This window comes from Ictalurus furcatus, chromosome 9 (genome assembly GCF_023375685.1).
Source record: "Ictalurus furcatus strain D&B chromosome 9, Billie_1.0, whole genome shotgun sequence".
Lineage (NCBI taxonomy): Eukaryota > Metazoa > Chordata > Actinopteri > Siluriformes > Ictaluridae > Ictalurus > Ictalurus furcatus.
In genome coordinates, this window is record NC_071263.1 from 2,208,740 (window position 1) to 2,231,576 (window position 22,837).

The following is a 22,837-nucleotide window of genomic DNA, read 5'->3' on the forward strand; positions in this document are numbered from 1 at the left end:
GAGCTCTGTAGTCTGCGAGGAGAACAAACCACACCACCACCACCACAATACATAATATTCTTCGCTTTATTCCGTAATGTGATTTTATCTTTATACAACAGTTCTATAACTTCTTGCAGCTCTCGTGTTTTACAGTGGGTCGTTTTTTTTGTTTGTTTGTTTGTTTTTTTAATCGAAGGGACAAACAAGAAAAACAACAAACCATCCACGAAGACATTTCCCCAACATTGACGATTTATTTATTTATTTATTTTAAAACAAATGAAATCGAAAGACGAACGCATAACAGAACGACGACATCGATAAAGAACGAAGGGGTTGAAGTAGTACAGGACGAGGCACGAAAGCCACTGTGTGTTCGTTTCAGAACCTTTTTAATAATAATTTTTGTAAAAAAAAAAAATAATAATAATAATAATAAATTTCCGCACGCATTCGGAAAGGTCACGGATGAAGATTTCTCATCAGTAGTATTCGCACCGTGAGCGTGCACAACTTTTTCGAGGATTTCTGGAGCTGCCAGAGACGGGGGAAAAAAAAACAAAAAAAAAAAAACAACGCTTTTTTTTTTTTTTTCCGCAAAAAGAACAAGGACGAGACGTTATTATTCATAATAAATAAATATGTACACGCACGCAGCAGAGGATCTGGGAAAAAGACATGAAGCAGGTGTTAAGACTGGTGACACGGATGAATAAATGATAATAATAATAATAATAATAAAAAAATAAAAAAGACGACAACTTAAGACATTCCTATAAACCCTACGTTTTTTTTTTTAGTCATTCGTGATATTACGACGTTCCACTTGAACCTAAGAGCTTGCTAACGAGACTTTCTTTGGGAGTAAAATCTTACACTGACGGACGTGTCTCTGGAAACGTTTTCCCTAAAGTGCAACTTGATCGATGTTTGAACGCCGATAGATTTGATAGATGTGCACGAGCCGAGCGTGGAATTTTTTTTTTTTTTTTTTTTTTCCCCTCGACACCGACGTTGTGATTGATGTCTTAGGAGGGAGAATAAAAAGAAAAAGAAATAAACTTTCTAAGTGTTCGAAGAAAGACAGACACCAGACGCCAGGCACTGCGAATCGAAACGTAAATATGTTTGTAAAAAAAAAAAAAAAAGCTGAGATTTTTTGCTAACAAAGCTACAGAGGGGAGAAAAAAAAAAAAAAAAAGAAAGGGAAAGAGCTGCTTTAACAAGCCAGCGTCTCTGGGACTGATCATTTGTTCCCGCCGCCAGTCTGGTCCTACTTATTCAAAAAGATGCTTTGTGCACGTGAAAGAAAGCGGCTTGAGGGTTACAGTTACATATGGCTTTAGCGAGCACAATAAAGCGGTCCAAAGCATCATGTGGTTGGCAGCGAGGATTTGAAGCTTGTTTTTTTTTTTTTTTTCCCCCCCTCAAAATAAATGACAGTGAGTTAAGGACAGATCCTGAATGACAAATATGAGCAATGAGAACTGACAGAGAAGGCAAGAAAGAAAGAAAGAAAGAAAGAAAGAAAGAGTACTATGAGTGCCATGTGCTTCACAAAAACACGATGAGAGAAAAAAAAAAAAAAATTAAGTGTATTGAGTGGTTCAGTGGATCTTGTGGAAGGACAGAGAGCAGTGCACGTTTCCACCGGGGACGGAAGGCGTTCAGTCTTCACACTCCTCGTACGTGGTCTCGTCGTAGGGCCGATCGAGAGACGGGAGGATTCTGTGGCGCGAGGATTTCAACTGCAGCAGGTCTCCCACCTCGTTGATCGCGTTCAGGGCCTACAAAACACACACCAAGTCAACAACACCACACTCGCACCGTCACTAGTCACATCACTGCTTCAAATACGTGTTCGTTTTACAAGCGTCAACCCCGCCCTACAATTTGTGAGATGCAGCACAAATAGTCCCGGTTAATATTGCTTCAATTTGTTTATTATTATTATTATTATTATTATTATTATTATTATTATGTGCAGTAATATCATCTGTGGTGTGAACGAGGCAGTGAAACTCTAGATGTTTTCGACCCCTAAAGCTGTCCAGCTCCGCCCCGAGGTCACGTGGAGGCGTGTGAAGGGGTGGAAGCTCACGCATGAGAAAAGGGTCGCCAAATAAATAAATAAATAAATAAACAAACAAACAAACCAACTTCACGCGTTCAAGAGGAGGCATGAATAACGCTGAGAGGATCGTTAGCAAACAGCAATAAAAAATAAAACTAAAAAACACCACATGAAAGGCTGAAAGCTACGTCACACGCTGAGATCCTGATATTCCTCCGATTTCCTGATGATGTCACAGCTGGAAAAAAAAAAAAAAAAAAAAAACCCCGGAAAAACACCTCGCTCTTAAAGAGATGCTCACGGACGCGATGAGCGGTCAGATCAAAGTTAGACCCTGTTTTCTTTCTCCCGAGGAGGAGAGGTGGAGGGGCGATTTTTCAGCGTGCTTAAAATCAAGGGTCCTTGGGGAGGCAGATTAAGATGCCTCTTTGATCTCCTGCCAGAGCAGAGCAGAGCAGAGCAGAATCCCCCCCCACCCCCACCCCCAAGTGGCAGGCCCTTCTTATGTAAACCCGTCGACTCCGAGAGCCGAGAGAGCCGACACCGTCGATTAATTTACTGCGCGGGACACTTTGAAGACGTTTCCTCGCGTTCCTTTATCGCTGATCGCGTTCAAACAAAGACAGGCGTGTGTGTGTGTGTGTGTGTGTGTGTGTGTGTGTTCTCGTTCCTGACCTCATCTCCTACATATCAAGGACGTTAAATGTCCAGCGTAAGGAACGAATCTCCGTGTGAGGGTAGCTGGAACTACTGTCAGACACCTGACCAATCGGAATCGAGATTTCAAAAGTGCGGTGGTGTAAAGAACAAGGAAGAGCTTCAGTAACCAGAGATTGTACGTGTAGACGTGTGTGTGCGTGTGTGTGTGTGTGTGTGTATAGAGGTGCTGCGTTTATTACCGCGTCCAGCGTTTCTTTGGTGTGAGCCGCAGACACGCAGAAACGAGCTCTGGACTCGATGATGGGCGTGGCAGGGAAGCCCACGACAACCACACCTATGTTCCTCTTCAGCATCTCCCGACCAAACGCCCTGAAAACCACACACACACACGTACGTACATACACATATACACACACACACGCACACAGAGGGATGAATTCGAGTGCTGCCGTCTTCTCTGATTGAAGCCAAGCTTTGCGCACTTACCCGATTTTGGCGGGCAGGTAGAGCATCATGGGAACTACAGGTGAATCATGGTTGCCGTAGATGATGAAGCCCATCTCCCTCAGCCTCCTGCGGAAGTAGTTTGTATTTTCCGCCAGCTGCTGGATGCGATCCCTGCCTGGAATTTGTGTTTAAAAATAAATAAATAAATAAATAAATAAATAAATAAACACAAAACACAAAAAAAGGCATCTCAAACACTAAAAGTGGGTTGTTTTGGACTTGGCATTCATCTGCTTTTTCCACGGCTCTTTCATGCGATCAGACAATTAAAAAATAAAAAAAATTTTTTTTTTAAAAAGTTACCAATCCACAGGACCTATTAGTGGAGTTAATAGGAAACCTGACCATCTGAGCTATAAACTTTATCATCATCACGCTGGAGCGAGAGCGACGCACGCAGCCGGTCCTGAATCGTTAAAGCGGGAATATTTTATACCTGCTGACTTTATAGGACTCCTTTTAAAAAAATAAATAAATAATAATAAAAAAAGTTTCCCCTGTGATGTCATCACGGCGCACCACGGACGCTGGTTTCGACTCGTGTTTGCAGCGTGAGGGTTTTATCGCACTTGAGCCCTGTGTAAGCCCGCGTGTCCTTGCCAGAGATGCTAATCAGCCAACGGGGGGGGGGGGCACGCAACCTGTGAGGAGCAGCAGAGGAGCTCTTCATCCGAATGAGATTAGACAGAGAGGCAGAAATGCTGTAAACAAACAAACAAACAAACAAACAAACGTTTCGAAAAATCTACAATTCGCCCCAGAGCGGACGTATCGCTTTGAGAAGGCCTGCTTTGTTACGCATGGCGAAAGATATTCGCGAGAGACCACTGCGTGATCTGTTTGGAAGGGCTCGGATTTCTGGGAAGCCGGTCGAACTTTCCGTGCATGCCAAGGAACGGCGCTAAGGAATTTGTCCTTCCGTGTTAACGTCTCACCGCGTTGTTTCCTTCGTGCCGGACGTGGCGGAGATCGGTCGAAAGAGACGAGCGATCGATCGATCGATCGATCGATCTGCGACGAGATGTCCAGAGACTGACGTGTTCACCTTGAAAACGTTCTCAGAGGTCAAACCTTCCCGAGTGGTGACCTGGAGGAAGGTTTTACTTTGCAGAACTTAGTGTGTGTTTGTTTTTTCTTTCCCCCCTGAAATCAGTAACGTGGGTGAAGGATGGAACAAGACAGGCAGACCATGCGAGTGCATGTTGGATGCGCACTTGCGAAAGGCTTGGAGTTCATGTAAACTGGTCCTGACCGGGTCACTCGCTTTGTAGTAATGAAACAAAGCCCCGATGACGTCTAACGTGAAACACTTTGTTTACACGTCCTCTGCCCTCGCTCTTACCCCAGGGTACGTTTTGAAGAACCGATCCACATTTCCACCAGGTTAAGATCTGAACGTAATCAGCCATCGGGTTTTTAACTAATAACCGACCGTGTGGAATATTTTTACCCTACGACGTCAAATCCTTCAACGACATCACCGTAGGTATCTCTCGCCTTGTGCGTAAACAGCTCCTCTTCAGTTTGCTGCAATTACCAGAAAAATGGTTGGTACGTCCTCAGACCAAATTTCTTCAACAATAGAGCCGTTCCTCGGCGTGCACGGAAAGAGTGAACAAACAAGAACGGAAGCTTTCCGAACTGGAAGATCGTGCAGCGGTGAAATATATATATATATATAAAAAAAAATTCTTTCATGATGCGTCACAAAGCAGGCCTTCTCTAAAAGCGGTGCGGTGTCTCGCAAATTCTTCCACGATAAATCACAAAGCAGGCCTTCCAAATTCATCTGCTCGGAACAAACTGTTGATATTTCAAAGGCTGTTTGTTTATAGCATGTTTCCGCCTTGGATCATCTCTCTCCGTCCAATCAGAGTTGGACGCGGTTTCTAAAAAAAAAAAAAAAAAAAAAACCTCTGGAGATAAATCTCCCTGGGCCGCTCACGTCTTTTTTGGCATTTGTAAAGTAAAGTAGACGCCAACTGGAATCCGGTCACGTCACTGGTTCTCGGTTTCAGAACCGAGAAAAGCCTGGACAGAGAAAAGCCCGGTCTAGTGTCCGTGCACGTGCAGAAGACGCGGTCAAGGCGGAGCTTGACGAATACCGAGCACAATAATATCTGCTCGGATTGAGATCGGAGATACGTATAAACCAGCGGCTATCACTGCTGACGGCTACGGGTCAGGACGGGATCGTGACCTTCACCAGGTCCGGTTCCTAGGAGAGCCCTTAATTAATGGCGACATTTGCACTGAAGAAAGTCACTAGCCAAACCGAGTTTAACGAAAAGAGCATCTGAAAGCAATAAGGATTGGAGAGGAACGTAAACTGCTGGACTTCCAGCCCTTGAGTGGTCGAGCAGGTCCTCCAGGAGGTGGGGGTTGGGGATGGTGGTGGTGGTGGGGTGGTGGTGCTGGGATAGAGAAAGGCTCTCCAAAGTAAATCTTTCTGGGGTACCCTTTCAACAGTTAGTTTCACAGTGGACACCCCCCCCCCCCCCCATAACTCCTTCCAGACACGGGGCTGCAGGATTTGAAGCGAGGGAAGGGACGAAAGAGCTTCCAGATGTGGGGGGCCACTCCCCCCCCCGAAAAAAGCCAGTTCCTCTGCACTTCCTTTTCATCTAAAGGGGTGAGATAAGTACAAACATCCACGTGAAGTTCAGGGTCTCCGGAACCGGGCAAGGCGAGGCTTTACAGCAGCTTCTAGGCTGCTCCTGAGTTTCAGCCGTCCTTTATTTTGAACCCCACATCTCGCCGACGAGAGCGGACCATTATCTCTACAGCGAGGCATTTCACAGCCGTACAGCTCATTCACAGCTCATCATGCGGAAGATTAACGAGCCTGGACGGGACACCGGATACGATTCTATATAAAGCATGAGAAATCTAAGCTTGACCTAGTTACACCACGGGCCAATCGGAGTCCCCGTAGTTACCGCTTTAGGATTTGGAACGCCACTCGTTCCAATATTATCGGTTGTTTGGGTTTCCACATAAAATTAGATTAGAGAGCGAATAGCAAGACGTATTTTGTCTCGCGTATTCCCTTACTGAAAGACGGACAGACACGCTCGAGCACCTAAAACACATGTTACCGAGTTCACTACCCAAGCTTGTCGATATCTTCAGACAGAGATGGATGCCTGGTGTTTGGCAAGTCCCAAATACACACACTGGGGCAATTAGGCTCCACAATGACCCTCAGATATACTGATTCCCAAAATACCAGGACACAAACAATGAGACGGGCAGAAACAAAGCGGAACTGTCCCCGTTTTGAATTCTTGTAGTGGTAAGATTTAGCTTTTACAAAAAACAGTATATATATATATATAATAACAATAAATCAGCGTATCACGCCCAACCCTGCGTGCATGTAATTAAAATGTACGACATTTATATTTGAATACAGCTTACAGCTCCGCCCTTCATCGAGCCTCTTCGAACTGCATCTGCGAAACGAGCCCAAGAATTCTTCAGCAGCTGTCGGCTCCTTAATCCTGACCTCGCACGTTAAGAAACCGGTATCGCCCCCCAACACCCCCCCCCCTCCAAATACTAGCACGTTTACGCCGACGTACTTCGAAACCGAACGGCTGCCGAGTGACCAGAAATCACGCGAGCTCCCCGCCGCTTTGAGGCCGGCGCCCAAAACGAACCCGACACCCGCGTAACAGCGGGGTTAACGGCGCACGCGGAGACGCGAAAGCACATTTACAGCCGACTGCGAATTGACTCGGAGACTCTCAAGCCCACTGTGAAAGAGCGTTCTACGAGCGGGAGTGGAACGTGACCTGCTGAGCAAAGCCGACACCGACTCCTTCAAAGAGCGTCCGCGGATCACGGGACCGACGTAGAGGAACGCCGATTCGGGAAATGATATACAGGTTAAATATCAACGTCTGGGTAACCTTTCACAGCCTAGGAAGATCCGAACGTGAAAAGCGGGTCTTTATCGTTACTCCGTATCCGTGAATAAACTGCTTCGAAATTTAGATTAATAAATAAAAAAAATTTAAAAATTGCTGTCATGGCAACATAACGACGCCATGTCCAATCCCCTCACTGGTTCTCGCTTCCAGACTTGTAGGCATTTGCTCTTAAAATGGTAAATAAAAACATATATATAAAGGATGAATTTATATAAAGGAGGCTTGACTACGAGGCCGAACGAGGAGAAGGAACCCGAAGACGTGTGCGTTCCCACGAGGCTATCTACCTCGCTGACCTCCGCTTGATTAGCTTTCTTTGAGTCGCCACCTCCTCCCGAGCAAACACACACTCGGCCGATTGTTCTTCGCGCCTCCCCGGGTAATCCATCACAGATGCTCCGAAAGAAGTTAATCTGTAATGATGTCATTAGTTAATCTGCAACCTGCTCTTTCGCTCTTAAAACGGCAACATCGCTGCTGTTCAGCCGCGAAATCCGAACGGTCGTCCGGAAGTGAAACTCCAGGGGGCGCAAACGTTTACAGCAACAACGTGACCAGCTAGGTTAGCGCCACAATTAATTAATTAATTAATTAATTCAATCAATCGATAAAAGTTTCGCCGTTTGTTCTGTAAATAATAAAAGAATCGAATCTTCTCCAAGTAGACTAAACGTTGAATAACTTTTTCACGATTTCCTCAGGCAAACGTATTCGCAATCGAAGTCCTACGCGATCCGTCCTCGCGAAGATTCGGGACTCGTAAACACACGGGCGTTCGCAAAACCTTCACACGCGCCTTAAATCCCTTTATTTTCGTAAGACGTTCTTTAATTTCCATCGCATCCCAAGACCTCTATCGTTGGACTGTGATAATTATAGCTTCGAGCGCATTTTACGTGATTTCTTGCGTAGTTTGGACGTTTAATGACCGGATTCAACAACTTCCCCTTAGACTTTTTTTTTTTTAAAGCTTGGTACATTTTGAAAACAAAGATCGTTGGTTAATCGGTATCGGCCGATACTTAAGGTTCCGACGTGTGTCCGAAAAGAAAAACAAAAAAAACAAAAAGACGTATCCATCCATGTCAAGTTTGCGTAAAGGTTTATCTGCGTACGTTCTCGTCGCCGGAAATATTTCGTTTCTGTTTACCTGTAACAATTGCGGTTTCGCGGATGTTTCTTAAAATCAATCAGACTGTCCACGTTTTAAACATTCAACTGAATTCACCTGCCCCTAGACTTTCTAGTTTACAAATATCCTAGAGATAGAGATTATAATTTGAAAATGCCGGAGTATTCCTATAACGAGGAACACGAGCCTGGCCCGGGAGAGCTCATGTACCTTAGATCTGCTTCTCAGAAATGACGTCAAATCCGTCAATCGGCAGGTGACGAGAGAAGAGGCCAAGCGCAGGGGGTTCAGCATGATCCTCTCCGGATCAGGAAGTAGAACCCGGTCACGGCGGCGTGAAACAAAAGGCCACTGTGGAACCCACGTGTGCACGAGAGATGGGCAAAGCCGTCTAAGCTGGTCTACTTTCGCTCATATTAGTCACAGTGAACGCTACCTGGGCCTGACAAGCCTGGAGGGCCTGTCAAGCCTGGAGGGCCCGTTTGTTGTAGCTGCCGGCCGTGATTGAGTGGCGAAGCCGTTTAGAGAGTCCAATCAAAGAGCTGGATCGAGCCCGAGCTGCATGTGGGTAATTGTTAACACATTTCTGGAGTTTAAACGCCGGGGCTAAATATTTTACCTGGACGCCGTCTGTACATCTGTACAAGCAATCAGTCTTATTTCACGAGCGGTGAGAAAGTGTACAAAGAAAAGGAAAAAAAAGAGAGAAAAAAAAACACCATCTTCTCCCTTCTCTACAGTCGTTCTCTTTGAAAAACCCGATTCTGATTCGGGTCCAAGTTTATGTGCGGCATCTTGAGCAAATAAACGTCTCGAGGGTTGTATTTGCGTCGTAAAACCAAACAGCCGCTAGAGCAGTTAAAAGAACGGGAAACGTCGAAAGCGAGTGCAGTTTAGTCCCGCCTTATCACGGGAGGGTTTATGTGTATAATCGTTGATAGGGTGACGTTTTCTGTAAGGAGTCTCCAGTGCCAGCGTTTTGTAGCATGTCACGGAAGAGTCCAAAAGGATAATAATATGTACGTTTTATATTTGATATATTTCAATCTATTCTGATATTTTGCGAACAGCTTTAGAGCTTATGATCCAAAACTAAAGAAGTAATCCTTAACGCATCAAACATATCCATTACGATCGGATTCATTTGGGGTCGGGGTGGGGGTGGGGGTGGGGGTGGAGTGGAACACTCTGTACACTTCATCACTGGCTCACTGTTCCCGCACAACGGATTACCAGAAAAGGCCCGTGTGTTGTTTTTTCCCCCCCTGTTGGCTCGCGCCTGTATTCGTTTCACACACTAAAGCTGCAGATAGGAACTGATCCAAGATGTGGAAGCAATCATAACAAAGCTCGGTGTGTGTGTGTGCAGCGGTGTGGAAACACTGGCACTCCAGGTAAACAGCTTTCACAGGAGGAGTGAACTCAACACTGAGAAATAAAAAAATAAAAAAATAATAAAAAGTCCAACACTAATATTACAGTTCGCTCTTTGGGATTTTTTTTTTTGGACAATTTATGACACTTATTAATGCTTTTTCCTTAACATTTGTCACCATGCAATGACGACACGCGTTACGGCTGTACACAGGGTCTAGCGCTAGGTGAGTCCTGCCCCCTAGTGGCACACTATATCAGGCACAGTGCAAAGCCGGCCATCTTTAAAGATTTTTATTTCAGCATGTGATTTAATTATACAGTATAAATAAAACCCTCCCAAAAACTAATTCCCGTAAATGATTCAAAGGGGACTAATAAAATCCTCACGTGTCTAAGGAACCCACCCCCACCCCACGTCATGCTGTTCTAGGAAAACAATCAGCAACAAGATGATGCAATGAAGACGACTCGCTATTACCACCCCGAATTTGATTATATCCCTGTACACACGTGGCAAAGTACTGTACCGCTTGCCAACGAGGTTACGACGACACGTTGCACTTTATTTATAATCCAGCAGTTACTATGGAAACGAGAACGCATGACAAACGAATGCATTCAACTCTGCACACCTGGGATTTGCAGCTACGGTTATAGAAGACGAAACATCTGACCAATCAGAAGTGAGGACGCAACAGCGCTGTGGTTTAAAAGTCTAAACAAAACATTCCTTAATTCCTTAATAAATAAATAAGTATGAGAAGTAAGGTGATTAACAGAACTTTGTTTATCAATAAACATCTATTAGGTGAAGTGAAATTTCATTCGGAAATAAATTCTTCCTGTCCTCGCTTCGTCAGAGGGAAGAGCGGAAAGGGGAGGGAAGGGAAAAGGGAGGCGAGGAAAAGAAAACGTAATTGAGAAATGAGACTTTTACCTATCGTGGTCCCGTCCTCTCCCATAATGCACTTCATAGAAGTGATAATTTGCTCCACAACAGGAAGCGACATGGAGGTGGCGTACACGGCACTGTGAGATTGAGAGCGCAGGTAATCTATCAACTCCTACACAAAGAGAGAAAGAGAGAGAGAGAGAGAGAGAGAGAGAGAGAGAGAGGAAATATGTAACAATATTCCCACGCAACATTCTATGATCACAAACGCTTCTAACACACTGCTGTTTATTCTTAACACTAGCACTGCATTATAAAATAAATATCTTTGGAAAAATAAAACCAGGTCTCGAAAGCTACAATTACGGATACGACGTTCCCAAAACGCCGACGCGCCGCACCTTTCTCCCGCCGATGTAACCCCCCGCGGCTCCGAAGCTCTTGGTGAACGTTCCCATCATGATGTCCACGTCTGTAGGGTCGAGGTTGAAGTAGTCGACCACGCCCCTACCCCGGGAACCCAGAGCGCCGATGCTGTGAGCCTCGTCCAGGTACAGGTAGGCTTTGTACCTCTTCTTCAGGGCGATGATTTCAGGCAGGCGCACGATGGAGCCCTCCATGCTGAGAAAATGGGTGGAGTTATACAGATACATATTTAGTATTTGTAGAAACGGTGCATTTCCAAATAACCCAGATAAGCGTCGAGGGGGTCCGAGCACTGAATTGCCCCCAAAGGATGATCACTTTAATCCAGTGACATGTCAAATGTTTAAAATGTGGCAACAGCAAAATACCTCAAATGTGCAACGTAAAGCATCGCTCGGCACGATTAGCGTTAGCAAAGGTGCTGTTTTCGAGCCTACGTGATGCGATGATGGTTTAACAACGTGAAAGGCAAGAGTCTAATAAAAATAATAATAAAAAAACCTACATTAAATGTTAACAACTGCATAGTTCTCCTTCTTTAGAGTACTGGAACTCTTTAGTTCAGAACACAAAAGGTTCTGAATGGGTTTGGAAGGCAAAGGAGCAACCCGTCTTGGAACTATGTAGTTCTCATTCGATAGAATACCGTAACTGGGTAGATCTTGTTCTTTAGAGTACTGGAACTTTTCATTTCATCGTAAGGTTCTGAATGGGTTAGGAATGCACAGGAGGACCTTGTCCAGACTCTGTGTAGGTCTTATTAGTTCATCAAAAGGTTCTCAAACCTCAGTGAAAACATATCTAATGTATTCCTTTAGAAGCATATCTAGAAAATACATATAGGACAGTGAAAAGACAACAAAACAAACAAACAAACAACAATTTGTGCAATGAAACACTTCTCGAGGACTTCTCCTACGATTTAAATACAGAGCAGCTCATATACCTATAAATCCCCTCCACCAGTATGAGGATCTTCTTCCAGGGCCGGTGGGTTCTGGGCTGGCCGTGCACTATAGCGTCTCTGAGCAGCTTCTCCAGGCTCTGCATGTCTGCGACGAGCAAAACAGCGTCACCCGTAAAAAAAAAAAAACCCCTCAAATATTCAGAAATTCATTAAACGGTGACCTAATCGTATTCAGGTTAAAATATTTAGCAAGCTCATGAACGATACGCTGACCTGAAACGGCCTTGAACACGTGAGTGGAAAACTCCGGCAATTACAGGCTACACTGGGTTTGTAAACGTTACTTTAAAATAAGCGGAAATTACAACGCACATATATATATATATATGCTGTGCCGCAGATGTGGACCAGATGTGCGCCGTATCTTTAAGGCCATTTTTGGTTCCCGCAAAATACCGAGACGCATTTATTGTCCCGCGCACATGTTCTAAAGCTACATTATAAATACCCTGAAGGCTTATATTGAGATAATTAACAGACGTTTCTTTAATTTAATTTTAGCATGAATTCCTCTAGCTGGATCTCTTATTTAAATATGCATTCCTAGCACAAGTTATATAAATATATTTCACGTTGTCACATGTTCCCATATATTTTTATGATGAATTGTTGTATTTAACATGAGAGCAGAAGAACAAACATTAAACATTATATATTATATTATATTATAACCTCTTTAGCTACACCTCATACATCAGGGATACCTCAAGGCGCAATTCTAGGGCCACTTCTTTCGAATAATTTTTGCACTTTCTCGGTTTATATCTCGTGTCGTTTCGATCTGAAATCATTAACGGTGTTAAGTCTAACAGAAATTAAGACCTGGAGGATATGTTCCCTGAGATTAACAGTGATCAAAAACTGATTTGTAGGAATAAAATTCTTATCTAAAACTCTACACACTCTCACGTCTTGTTATGTCCGTATATATCCTTTGACGCTCGCCCGCTGAGTCTCATTCGCATCTTCGGCTGCAATCAGGCCCAGGTTTCTTTATTCAATACAGAAAGAGGTCAAGATACGGATGTTCGCTCTCTCTCGCATGTCAGAACTGAATCAGACGTTTAGTTCCCTTAAAAACAATGCGTACTCTTGCTTCTTCCTGTCTTTGACCTTTTGTCCCCGTACCTGCCCACCCGCTTCCTCAGTATCCCTCGGTTTAAACTCGGACTGAAAAGAAGCCAGTGCAGAGCTACAAAGTTGATCAACTACCTCTCGACCTCAGTGCTGACGACAGAATTACGTTTTCTGTAATAGAACAGCAGCCGCAAGACAAACCACAGGTTTGTAGTAATGTAGACATAAAATATATATATATATATTTATGGAAGGAGTGTCCAGTGTCAAAGCTTCATAAAAGTCCCAAGTTTTGCTTCTTATCATCAAGTTGCATCTCATTATATTCATTCAACGGAGATTAGAAAGCCCGAGTTTGGAGAGCGAACAAATGTATAGCTGCTCTAGCATAAGCGATAACAATTAACAATAAATGGATAAAAAGTACAACGTGTCACTTGTTATTGGGTGAAACATTTTGCAACTTGACGTGGTATAAAAGGAATAAAAACACTCCAGGGTGTGCTTGTTATAGGAAACGAATTAACTTTGGAGTGCTAATAGTAACTCCACTCGTTGATTATTTTCCTAGAACAGCACTACACGGTGTTTAATTCCTTACATACTCGCAAGCAACTCATCACCCGTTTTCTTTATCCGTCAAATCTTTATCCGTTTCCGTTTACAGAGAGTATTTACGGCTATCGAAGACTAATAAAGGAGGCGTTTTTACTGCGACGGTGGTCGGTATGGTGATAAGATGACGAACAGTCATCCATGTTTAGTACAGAAGCGCTCCCTTTGGGTTGTTAAATATCCGTCCGGCCTCAGATAAACGCTCCTGACCTTCACGTCAAATAAACACGGCGGCGTGAGTCATTATCGTCGCAAGTTTAGCAACGTTAGGGTCAATAAACTGACTGGTAACAAGGAGACTGCGGGGACTTCAGAAACACGAGTGATGGCGTATTACACATTCTGCTCAGGTTTTTCATTCATTTAGAAGATTTACAAGTCACTAGCGTGATCGTGCAAATCGACGGTTTAAGGGTTTCATCTAGAGCAACGCGGCCAAAAAAAAAATAATCATGACGGGAGTGACTTTTTCGAGCGACGAAACAGAGAGAGATGGCGTTTAAGGTCGATCCAAAGAGGATCCGGCATTTTCACCTAGGGGGAGAAAAAAAAAACAAAAAAACCCTCGACGCTACTCCGAGAGCTGCACTGAAATAATAAACATGGCTGAACTACAGGGTTGTGTGTTCCATCGACATTAAATTGGGTGGATGTCCTTTTGTGCACATTGGAGCTCGTCCAAGGAAACTATCCGTAGGCCGGCGTGTCAACAGGCGAAAGCTGTGAGTAAGAGCGTTTGCGTGTGTGTGTGTGTGTCATAAAATGCACTGCAAACATAAATCATTAACTAGAATGTTCAGGTACATGTTAAAATGCCCTCAATGGAAGAAATGATTTATTTTCTTTTATTTTCACCTTCAGAATGCGACAGTAATGCTACACAAGAAGATGTGGAACTTTCTAGAGCTTCATTTAATCCTTTTTTTTTTTTTTAATCCATACTGGAACCGAAAGAACTTCTAGTACTAGTTCAAAAAGTGGTGCGAGAGTTAACTGACTGCAACAAACGTACTGATGAAACGACTCGTCGATGAAGAGTATTAGAATTTGGTCGTCGTCGTCGTCAACGACAACGACAACAACGACAACAACAACAACCCACAGTATAAAGAAATTCAAATGATTTTCGTTCCTTCAGATCCTTGTTGGAAATATGAAATCGTTCAGGCACGCTAAATATCTTAGCGAGTTCTACTACTATATATGATCAGAAAATAAAAAAGTATTTCTTCTGTTCCTTAGGGCTGAACTTACCGAGCCTGTTTCCGTAATTAAAGCAATTAGCGCAGTTAAGCGCTGATAAACAACAGCAAACTGTGTTTAAATGTCTATCATGTTACGTGTCTCACGTTGCACGGATTTAAGGCTGTACGACTTCTCAAAACGCACTCGGACGAGTGGACGATCTGGCAGCTGAAATCGGAGATCCTGAAACCGAGCATGCGCAGCGGGGAAGCTCATGTCCATCAACAGAGCCTTTGTTATTGCTGCATAACCGGGCTTTTCTTCGATCGAGAATGCAATGTATACGTCTGGGAGGTTTTAACACCGTGTTCAACTCCGGACTCAGCAGCGGAACTTTGTTGGTTTGGGGTTTTTTTATTTTTTTTTTTTTTAAAGTGTTGTGTGATGTGGTACAAGTAACCAATCGGCAACAACCGGAGCAGCCGACCACGACCACACCCACCCGTCAGAACCATTCGTTGTTATTCGTATCAAGTTTAAACATGTACCGCTACAACCTTTGGTACTGAAATAATGGATCAGGAGGTTTCATTTGTTCAAGAACTGGGAATAAAACGTTTGTGTGTACTCACTGTTGTGCTTGAAAACCCGGATGGTGGAACCAGATAAACGCGCTCCCAAAACTAGAGAGGCGTGGTTCAGTTCGTCGCTCAGAATCAGACAGCCCTGCACACACACAAAAGAAAACACAATATCAGACGGGAACGGCTCCGGTGACGCAGCAGACCGGTTTGTATGGTGCATGCGGCCTCGTGGGAGGATTAACGCTCTTTCCGCAAGTCTTAGTTTCAGTTTGTGTCGAAATCTGTCTTCGTCCTCGTAATTACACAACGCTCGTTCGTTACTGTAACAAGAGGAACTAAAAGATCCGTGGTGTGTCGGTGTGTGTGAGGAAAAGGGAAGTTGTGGAATTTCTCCGATTTGCAAACGCACGTCTCGTACCGTATGTACCAGCTCATATTGTTTTCGAGCGTGCGTTTTGTGTTCTTTCTGAGGGTTATAATTTCCCCCCTCGGAAAGCATTCGCGATTAACTTCTAGAAATAAATCCCTGCTTTCACTGGGCATGAATATTCATAAGTAAATACCTAGGGTTCATAAATATTCATTAGCTGACACGCAAGTTCCAAAATGACATGAATATGAAGATGTGGAGGAGCAAAATGTTCAAGTGTGAGGCCAGGATGGGGTTTTTCTAGATGTAAGTGTATAACTTATCAATAGTAGATTTACTTCGAGAGTGTGCGAGGTAACGTTAGCTTACGCTGTTAAATTAGCACGCTAATACCATGCTCGATGAAGACGGAAGGGATTCAATAACAAATACTTTCATTACAATCAACGTTTTGTAACCAAAAAACACGTTTACTCCCAGGTTATCGACACTCCTGTCTTTGACGTACAAATTGTTCTACTTGTACTCGTTACGTTTTGACTTAGTGTAGCGCTCAGTAGCTTATATTAGCTCTTTAACAGCTAACGTATACCGTATCTTCCTTGACGTCCGAGTTATGGAGCATGATGAAGGTACAGAAGGCTACTTTATTGTTTGTCATGCAAAGATAGTTCGTTAAATAATTCATTAAAATCAATCTTATCCTGAAAACAGAGATGTTTCTTAACCTTTTGTTATTGCTACAGCGCCCCCACTGGTTACACTGGTATTGCAACGTGCGGAAATAACTGCCGGATGCAGGATTTATGGCTTGTATCGGATTTAAAAAAATCACGGTCATCCTGGAAATCCTTATAGAAGACAAACCGCAACAATAATAGGAAACGTCCCCAATACAGCCAATTTAAGAGGACTTCGATTAAGATACCAGAGTTGCAAGAACACGTCACGATTTCAGTCTCGTCCATGTGAAACGACAAGGTTAAGGGTTTTTACGCCAGATTAGATCGTGAGCTGCGATTTAGGACAGATGTTCACTCTGTACCTTGCCAGCCAGAGCTGGAATGTTCATGGAATTGGTTGCGAAACCCATCCCGAACGCCATGGCCGACTCCACGCCCAGGAACCTCGCTACCAGCTTCTCCAAATCCTCATGTCTGTCCAGGTTACCTATAAAAAAAAAAGAAAGAAAATAAAATAATAAAAAACATGGTGCAGTCAGCCAAGATAAACCACAAGACCACTTCCTGCAGTGTAAACACCTACTACAGGGCGTGTGTGTGTGTGTGTGTGTGAGAGAGAGTGTGTGACAGTGTGTGTGTGTGTGTGTGTGTGTGTGTGTGTGTGTGTGTGTGTGTGTGTGGGCGGGCGTGTGATTTTCTGAGAATTAGCAGCCCACGGAAAGCAAATCACTTCAGCAGGCTGTAATAATTCACAGTGTCGAGATAAATAAGGTGTTGTGCTGAACGAACACACACCCATCTCCTGCCTGGTGCTGCTCACGCCGACGCCGTGCTTCAGAGTGACGTCCGCCGCCGCGTCGGCGCACGAGCCCTTGTTCACGGCGAAGCCCAGGTAATTATACGAGCCCATGTTGATCACGTCTTTCACCACTCGGCCTGTGTAGCTGCGAGAGAAAATCCCTGTGTTATGAAAATCAAACCCAGAGCTGAAAGCCACTCTGAGCCGGGTCTGTATCTGCTCTGTGATTTACGCCGCGTCTTATCGCCAAGGCCGAAACAGAAAAGGGCTTCACATACGCCAACACGGTGCTTAAGCATTACTAGCCTTAAAGGTGCGGTTTGTGAAGCTAAACTCCAAGCGTTTTTAACTGAAATTTAAGAGAAAACGTACAGTTACAGTCGAGGAGAATGTTCATTTGGAGGTATACTTTTGTTTTTTGATAAAAACAAACAATTATAAGGGTTAATTCTGAATGTATGGAATATAAAAAGTAATATAAATATAAGCAGGTGGTGTTTTGTGTCTTTTAACGTACACCGTACCTTTAAAATTCATGTAGTTTGCATAACTAAGTTATAACAAGTTGCATAACAAGTTTTTATCATTACACAATATCAATCCGTATGGTCATATTCCCCAACCTTTTTCTACACCTGTAACAATTACATCATCAGCAAAACTACAATTCCATGCATGAACTGGTTTCTTCATGTTTATATTTTTCTGGCCCAGAAATTAGCCCCGCCTCCCCCCATCCCCCCCCCCACCCCACCCCACCCCAATGGAAACAGAGCCTCAGAATGTTTACTACACAAGGCGTACGCTGATTCAAAATAAGAAGCGAGCCTGGCTGATAAAAAAAAAAAAAAAAAAAAAGGTTTTTTATTGCTTTCATTATAACTGCAAGTCAAGCAGTAGAGCGCTCTAAAAACATATCACAAATTCCTTCTTTAACTTTAACCCCGGGGTCAGAGCTGCTCACCTGAAGGTCCAGTTGTAGTCGTGGGACACTCGCTCCACCAGGTCCATCTTGTCCCCGGGCACGCTACATATGGGCCTGTTCCAGTTGTCCCGGATCCTCATGTATAAGTTTCGGTTGTAAAAATTCTCAAAGTCTTGATAAAGTGGGACAAAATCCTTGAAAGTCGAGAGAAAAAAAAAATGTATATATATAAAATAATAAATATACAGTATGATTCCAGAAATACTGTTATTAGCAATATGAATTTTACCTTTTGTTCCTCTCTTTCTCTAGCGATGTGGCATTTTTCGATCCTCCACTGGCGGAGGAAGTCTCTCAGGTACCCGAAGATGGTGAGGATGCCGTAGCTCATGTACGTGAGTACGGCCACCAGCATCGGGGTCTCTTCGAACGACTCGATGAAGGGCTTGCTGTATAAGCCTCCATTACACTCGCTGTGGTGAAGCTGCGAGTCAGAAACCAAAGAGATTCACTTAGAAAAAAAGATTCGCTTAGGAAGAAAAAAAAAAGATTCGCATAGCAAAAAGATTCGCGTAGCTAAAAGATTCGCGTAGCTAAAAGATTCGCGTAGCTAAAAGATTCGCATAGCTAAAAGATTCGCGTAGCTAAAAGATTCTATAAGTAAAACGTTTCAATTAGCGAAAAGATTTACATAGCAAAAACATTCATTTAACAAAAAGATTCATTTAGAAAAAAGATCCGCTTAGAAAAAAGTTTCACTGAGCAAAAAGATCTGCTTCGTAATAAGATTTGTTTAGCAAAAAGATCTGTCAATTAAACAAGTCTTGGTGTATTCCATAACTACTGGGGGACAAAAAAAAAAAGCATTAAAAAATTAAGATGTGGAAAACTTTTGGACAGGAAATAAAAATAAAGAAATTGCTCTAGTGTGTTGAATATCAGGATATACTGTAATTATTAGAAAGTTAAGAATGAATGTTTGACTGTTTAATATGGTTAAACGCAACACGTTATAAATGTGTCATTTTTAACGTCTGTGTACTCGTTTAGGGTTTATTTCTTTAAGTCTCCATCGCTAAATTGGCAGTGTTAGTGTTTAATTCCAACGACGCAAACGTCCTACACATCCAGCCAGATGCTAGGTGTGAAACTGGACTTGAGTCATAAGCCCAAGACAATGCCACACTTTCCAGCATTCACATTAAGCCAGTAATTTAAAACCGCATGTCTCACAGGAGCACAGAACTGTGTCTAGTAACGTCGCTAACGAATATACCAAGGAGCACGGATAAACACGAGCATGAATTAGCTGCACTCGGATCCTGATCGTTATGCAAACAATTAAAAATCACTAATTAATTTATATCTATGGAGTACAGCTAAAGGGTATTTATTGCCTGGATTTTTGATCATCCAGAGTATTTACTGTCAAGAGTATTTACTCTCCTGTGTATTTACTGGCCCTTGTATTTATTGCCTATACTATTTACTGTCCCGAGTATTTACTCTCCCGAGTATTTACTGCCTATAGTATTTACTGTCCCAAGTATTTATTGCCTACAGTATTTACTGTCCCAAGTATTTATTGCCTATAGTATTTATTGCCTATAGTATTAATAGTCCCGAGTATTTATTGCCTATAGTATTTACTGTCCCGAGTATTTACCGCCTATATTATTTATTGCCTATAGTATTTACTCTCCCGATTATTTATTGCCTGTTGTATTTACTGTCCCGAGTATTTAATGTCCAGAGTATTTAATGTCCAGAGTATTTATTGCCTATAGTATTTACTCTCCCAAGTATTTATTGCCTATAGTATTTACTGTCCCGAGTATTTACTGCCTATAGTATTTATTGCCTATAGTATTTACTCTCCCGAGTTTTTATTGCCTATAGTATTTATTGTCCCGAGGATTTATTGCCTATAGTATTTACTGCCTATAGTACTTACTCTCCCGAGTTTTTATTGCCTATAGTATTTACTGTCCCGAGTATTTATTGCCTATAGTATTTACTCTCCCGATTATTTATTGCCTGTAGTATTTACTCTCCCGATTATTTATTGCCTGTAGTATTTACTGTCCCGAGTATTTAATGTCCAGTGTATTTATTGCCTATAGTATTTACTGCCTATAGTATTTACTCTCCCGAGTTTTTATTGCCTATAGTATTTACTCTCCCGAGTATTTATTGCCTATAGTATTTATTGCCTATAGTATTTACTCTCCCGATTATTTATTGCCTGTAGTATTTACTCTCCCAATTATTTATTGCCTGTAGTATTTACTGTCCCGACTATTTAATGTCCAGAGTATTTATTGCCTATAGTATTTACTCTCCCAAGTATTTATTGCCTGTAGTATTTAATCTCCCGAGTATTTACTGCCTGTAGTATTTACTCTCCCGAGTATTTAGTCTCCCGAGTGTTTATCGCCTGTAGTATTTAATCTCCCGAGTATTTATCGCCTGTAGTATTTAATCTCCCGAGTATTTAGTCTCCCGAGTATTTATCGCCTGTAGTATTTAATCTCCCGAGTATTTAGTCTCCCGAGTATTTATCGCCTGTAGTATTTAATCTCCCGAGTATTTAGTCTCCCGAGTATTTATCGCCTGTAGTATTTAATCTCCCGAGTATTTATTGCCTGTAGTATTTAGTCTCCCGAGTATTTATTGCCTGTAGTATTTACTCTCCCGAGTATTTAGTCTCCCAAGTATTTACTGCCTGTAGTATTTACTGTCCCGAGTATTTACTGTCCTGTGAGTGGCATGTTTATTTTTTATATTTACTTTCACATGATTTGTGTCACGTGACTAATTTACATTTTCCCAGGATGGATTGATTTTCACACGTGGTTTTATTCATCACATTATTGCCTTGATGTCACGCCCTTACTCCCGCTCACTTCCGTAATCTCTGGATAGAATTTGTTGAAAGACTTTCACATCCTACTAACTGTACAGAAAACCGCGCGCGCGTGTGTGTGTGTGTGTGTGTGTTTTCTCTCATGTTATTACTGTCCTGTCTGCCTTCCCAAGGTACTCAAGTTATATGCAGCAGAAGAATCATTAAAAACCCAATGTGACCTAAATACATGATTGACTTAACAAATCTAGGAATCCGGGAAATCTGACAGAAACAGGGAAAGCAATACACAACTCAGACAGGGGTTTGATTAATACACTCTGTCAATGCTGTGTGTAAAAATACAAAAATCAACTTAAAAACAAACAAAAATCACTAGTTTCTGTGCAAAGTGCTAGCTTATCACGCTTGATAAACAAGTCGAAGACGGTGTGGTGATAAAACTCAGAGAACCCAGAGGTAAATAAACAGCTCCAGGGTTGGGCTTGGAGTTGAACTTTCTGATCCGAGATCAGCTCGGGATGAAGTGTGAAGTTTTCAGGCAGGTGCTGAGAACTGATCCAGGTGTACTTGTGAGGTGTGAGAGTTTATAACGCGTTATGTAGAGGTCATAACCTGCTCACCTTCTCGTCATGTTTGTAGAAGGACCGGAGCTTTTCCTGGTGACACCGCTGCTGATCCTTCACTGCGCTACTTCTTCCCGGTTTCACGCCGTTCACCGCCCGGTGCTGACACACGTCCCCGTTCGCCTCCTTGTTCACCGCGCTCTCGGTCATACTTCCCTACAAAGACGTGTAAGGACACATTAATAAATTTCCAAGAATTAAAATTAAACAAACCCTCCACGGAAATAAGCGCACACTTCCCCTCTGAAACCCACTAGCACTAGAACCTGAAATTCCAGCCTCCGCATTCCGGAAGTCGACGCCTATGGTAACCAGAATGAGCAGCCAATCACAGGCGCCGCTTTGGCGCGGTAGGCGTGGCTAGTGTGTCAAATTCCATCGGCCGCCTGAGCAAACAGGGCGGGGTTTAAGTAGGCGCGTGATGAACGAGAGTAACCTCCAGACGACCAATCAGAAGCGCTTCCTGAATATGACGTAGGCTAACCAGCTCGCGCTCGCCTAGCGGTTCCATAGCGGTTCGAAGTGGTACTGCGAAGAAGAGGTTGTCATGGAGACGCAGGTTAACAGGAAGTAGATAGAACGTAACATAGAAACGGATAAAAATATTTAAATTGAATGATAACTTCTAATAATACATATTGTAATATGAATAAATGTATATGTCATTTTTAAAATTTACAGTTTACCTCTATTATAGATTTTATCATATTTTTGCAGGCGAGGTTGTCAAGGAAACGTCAGGTTACCGGAAGTAAAAGCAAAGTAATTAATTATTATTATTATTATTATTATTATTATTATTATTATTATTATTTTCTGTCTTAATATTTAACATAAAAATGAAGATGAGAAATTTAACTGTATTTCTGCAGTGAAAAGGAAATAACAAAAAAATATAAAAACTATACGTTTTTCAACATAATTTAAAAAAATTCTAATATTTTCTTTTTAGTATGAAGAAAATGGGGAAATAAAAAAACAGCAACAACAACAACAAGAAACTATAAATAAAACTATCAAATGTATTTTTTTTGCAGGGGATGACTGTCATGGAATTTATTTAAAGAATTGTCCAGGACAATATATTTTAAAAATTTCTCTCAATATTTAACATTATTGAAGATAATAATGCCATATTATTATATCTAAATTGAA

The 22,837-nt window shown here is 42.5% G+C and overlaps 1 protein-coding gene across 1 annotated transcript; it reads right to left on the minus strand.

The window, feature by feature from the left end:
* Positions 1-48: 48 nt before the first annotated feature.
* On the minus strand, positions 49-21,979 carry sptlc2a (serine palmitoyltransferase, long chain base subunit 2a). Its single transcript, XM_053633154.1, has 12 exons — positions 21,680-21,979; positions 18,480-18,674; positions 18,230-18,384; positions 17,262-17,410; positions 16,829-16,953; positions 15,462-15,555; positions 11,932-12,037; positions 10,961-11,180; positions 10,605-10,731; positions 3,203-3,338; positions 2,956-3,085; positions 49-1,769 (listed from the first exon to the last, which is right to left on the minus strand). The coding sequence occupies exons 1-12, from the start codon at positions 21,830-21,832 to the stop codon at positions 1,650-1,652; spliced, it is 1,710 nt and encodes a 569-aa protein (XP_053489129.1). The 5' UTR covers positions 21,833-21,979; the 3' UTR covers positions 49-1,649.
* Positions 21,980-22,837: the final 858 nt, after the last annotated feature.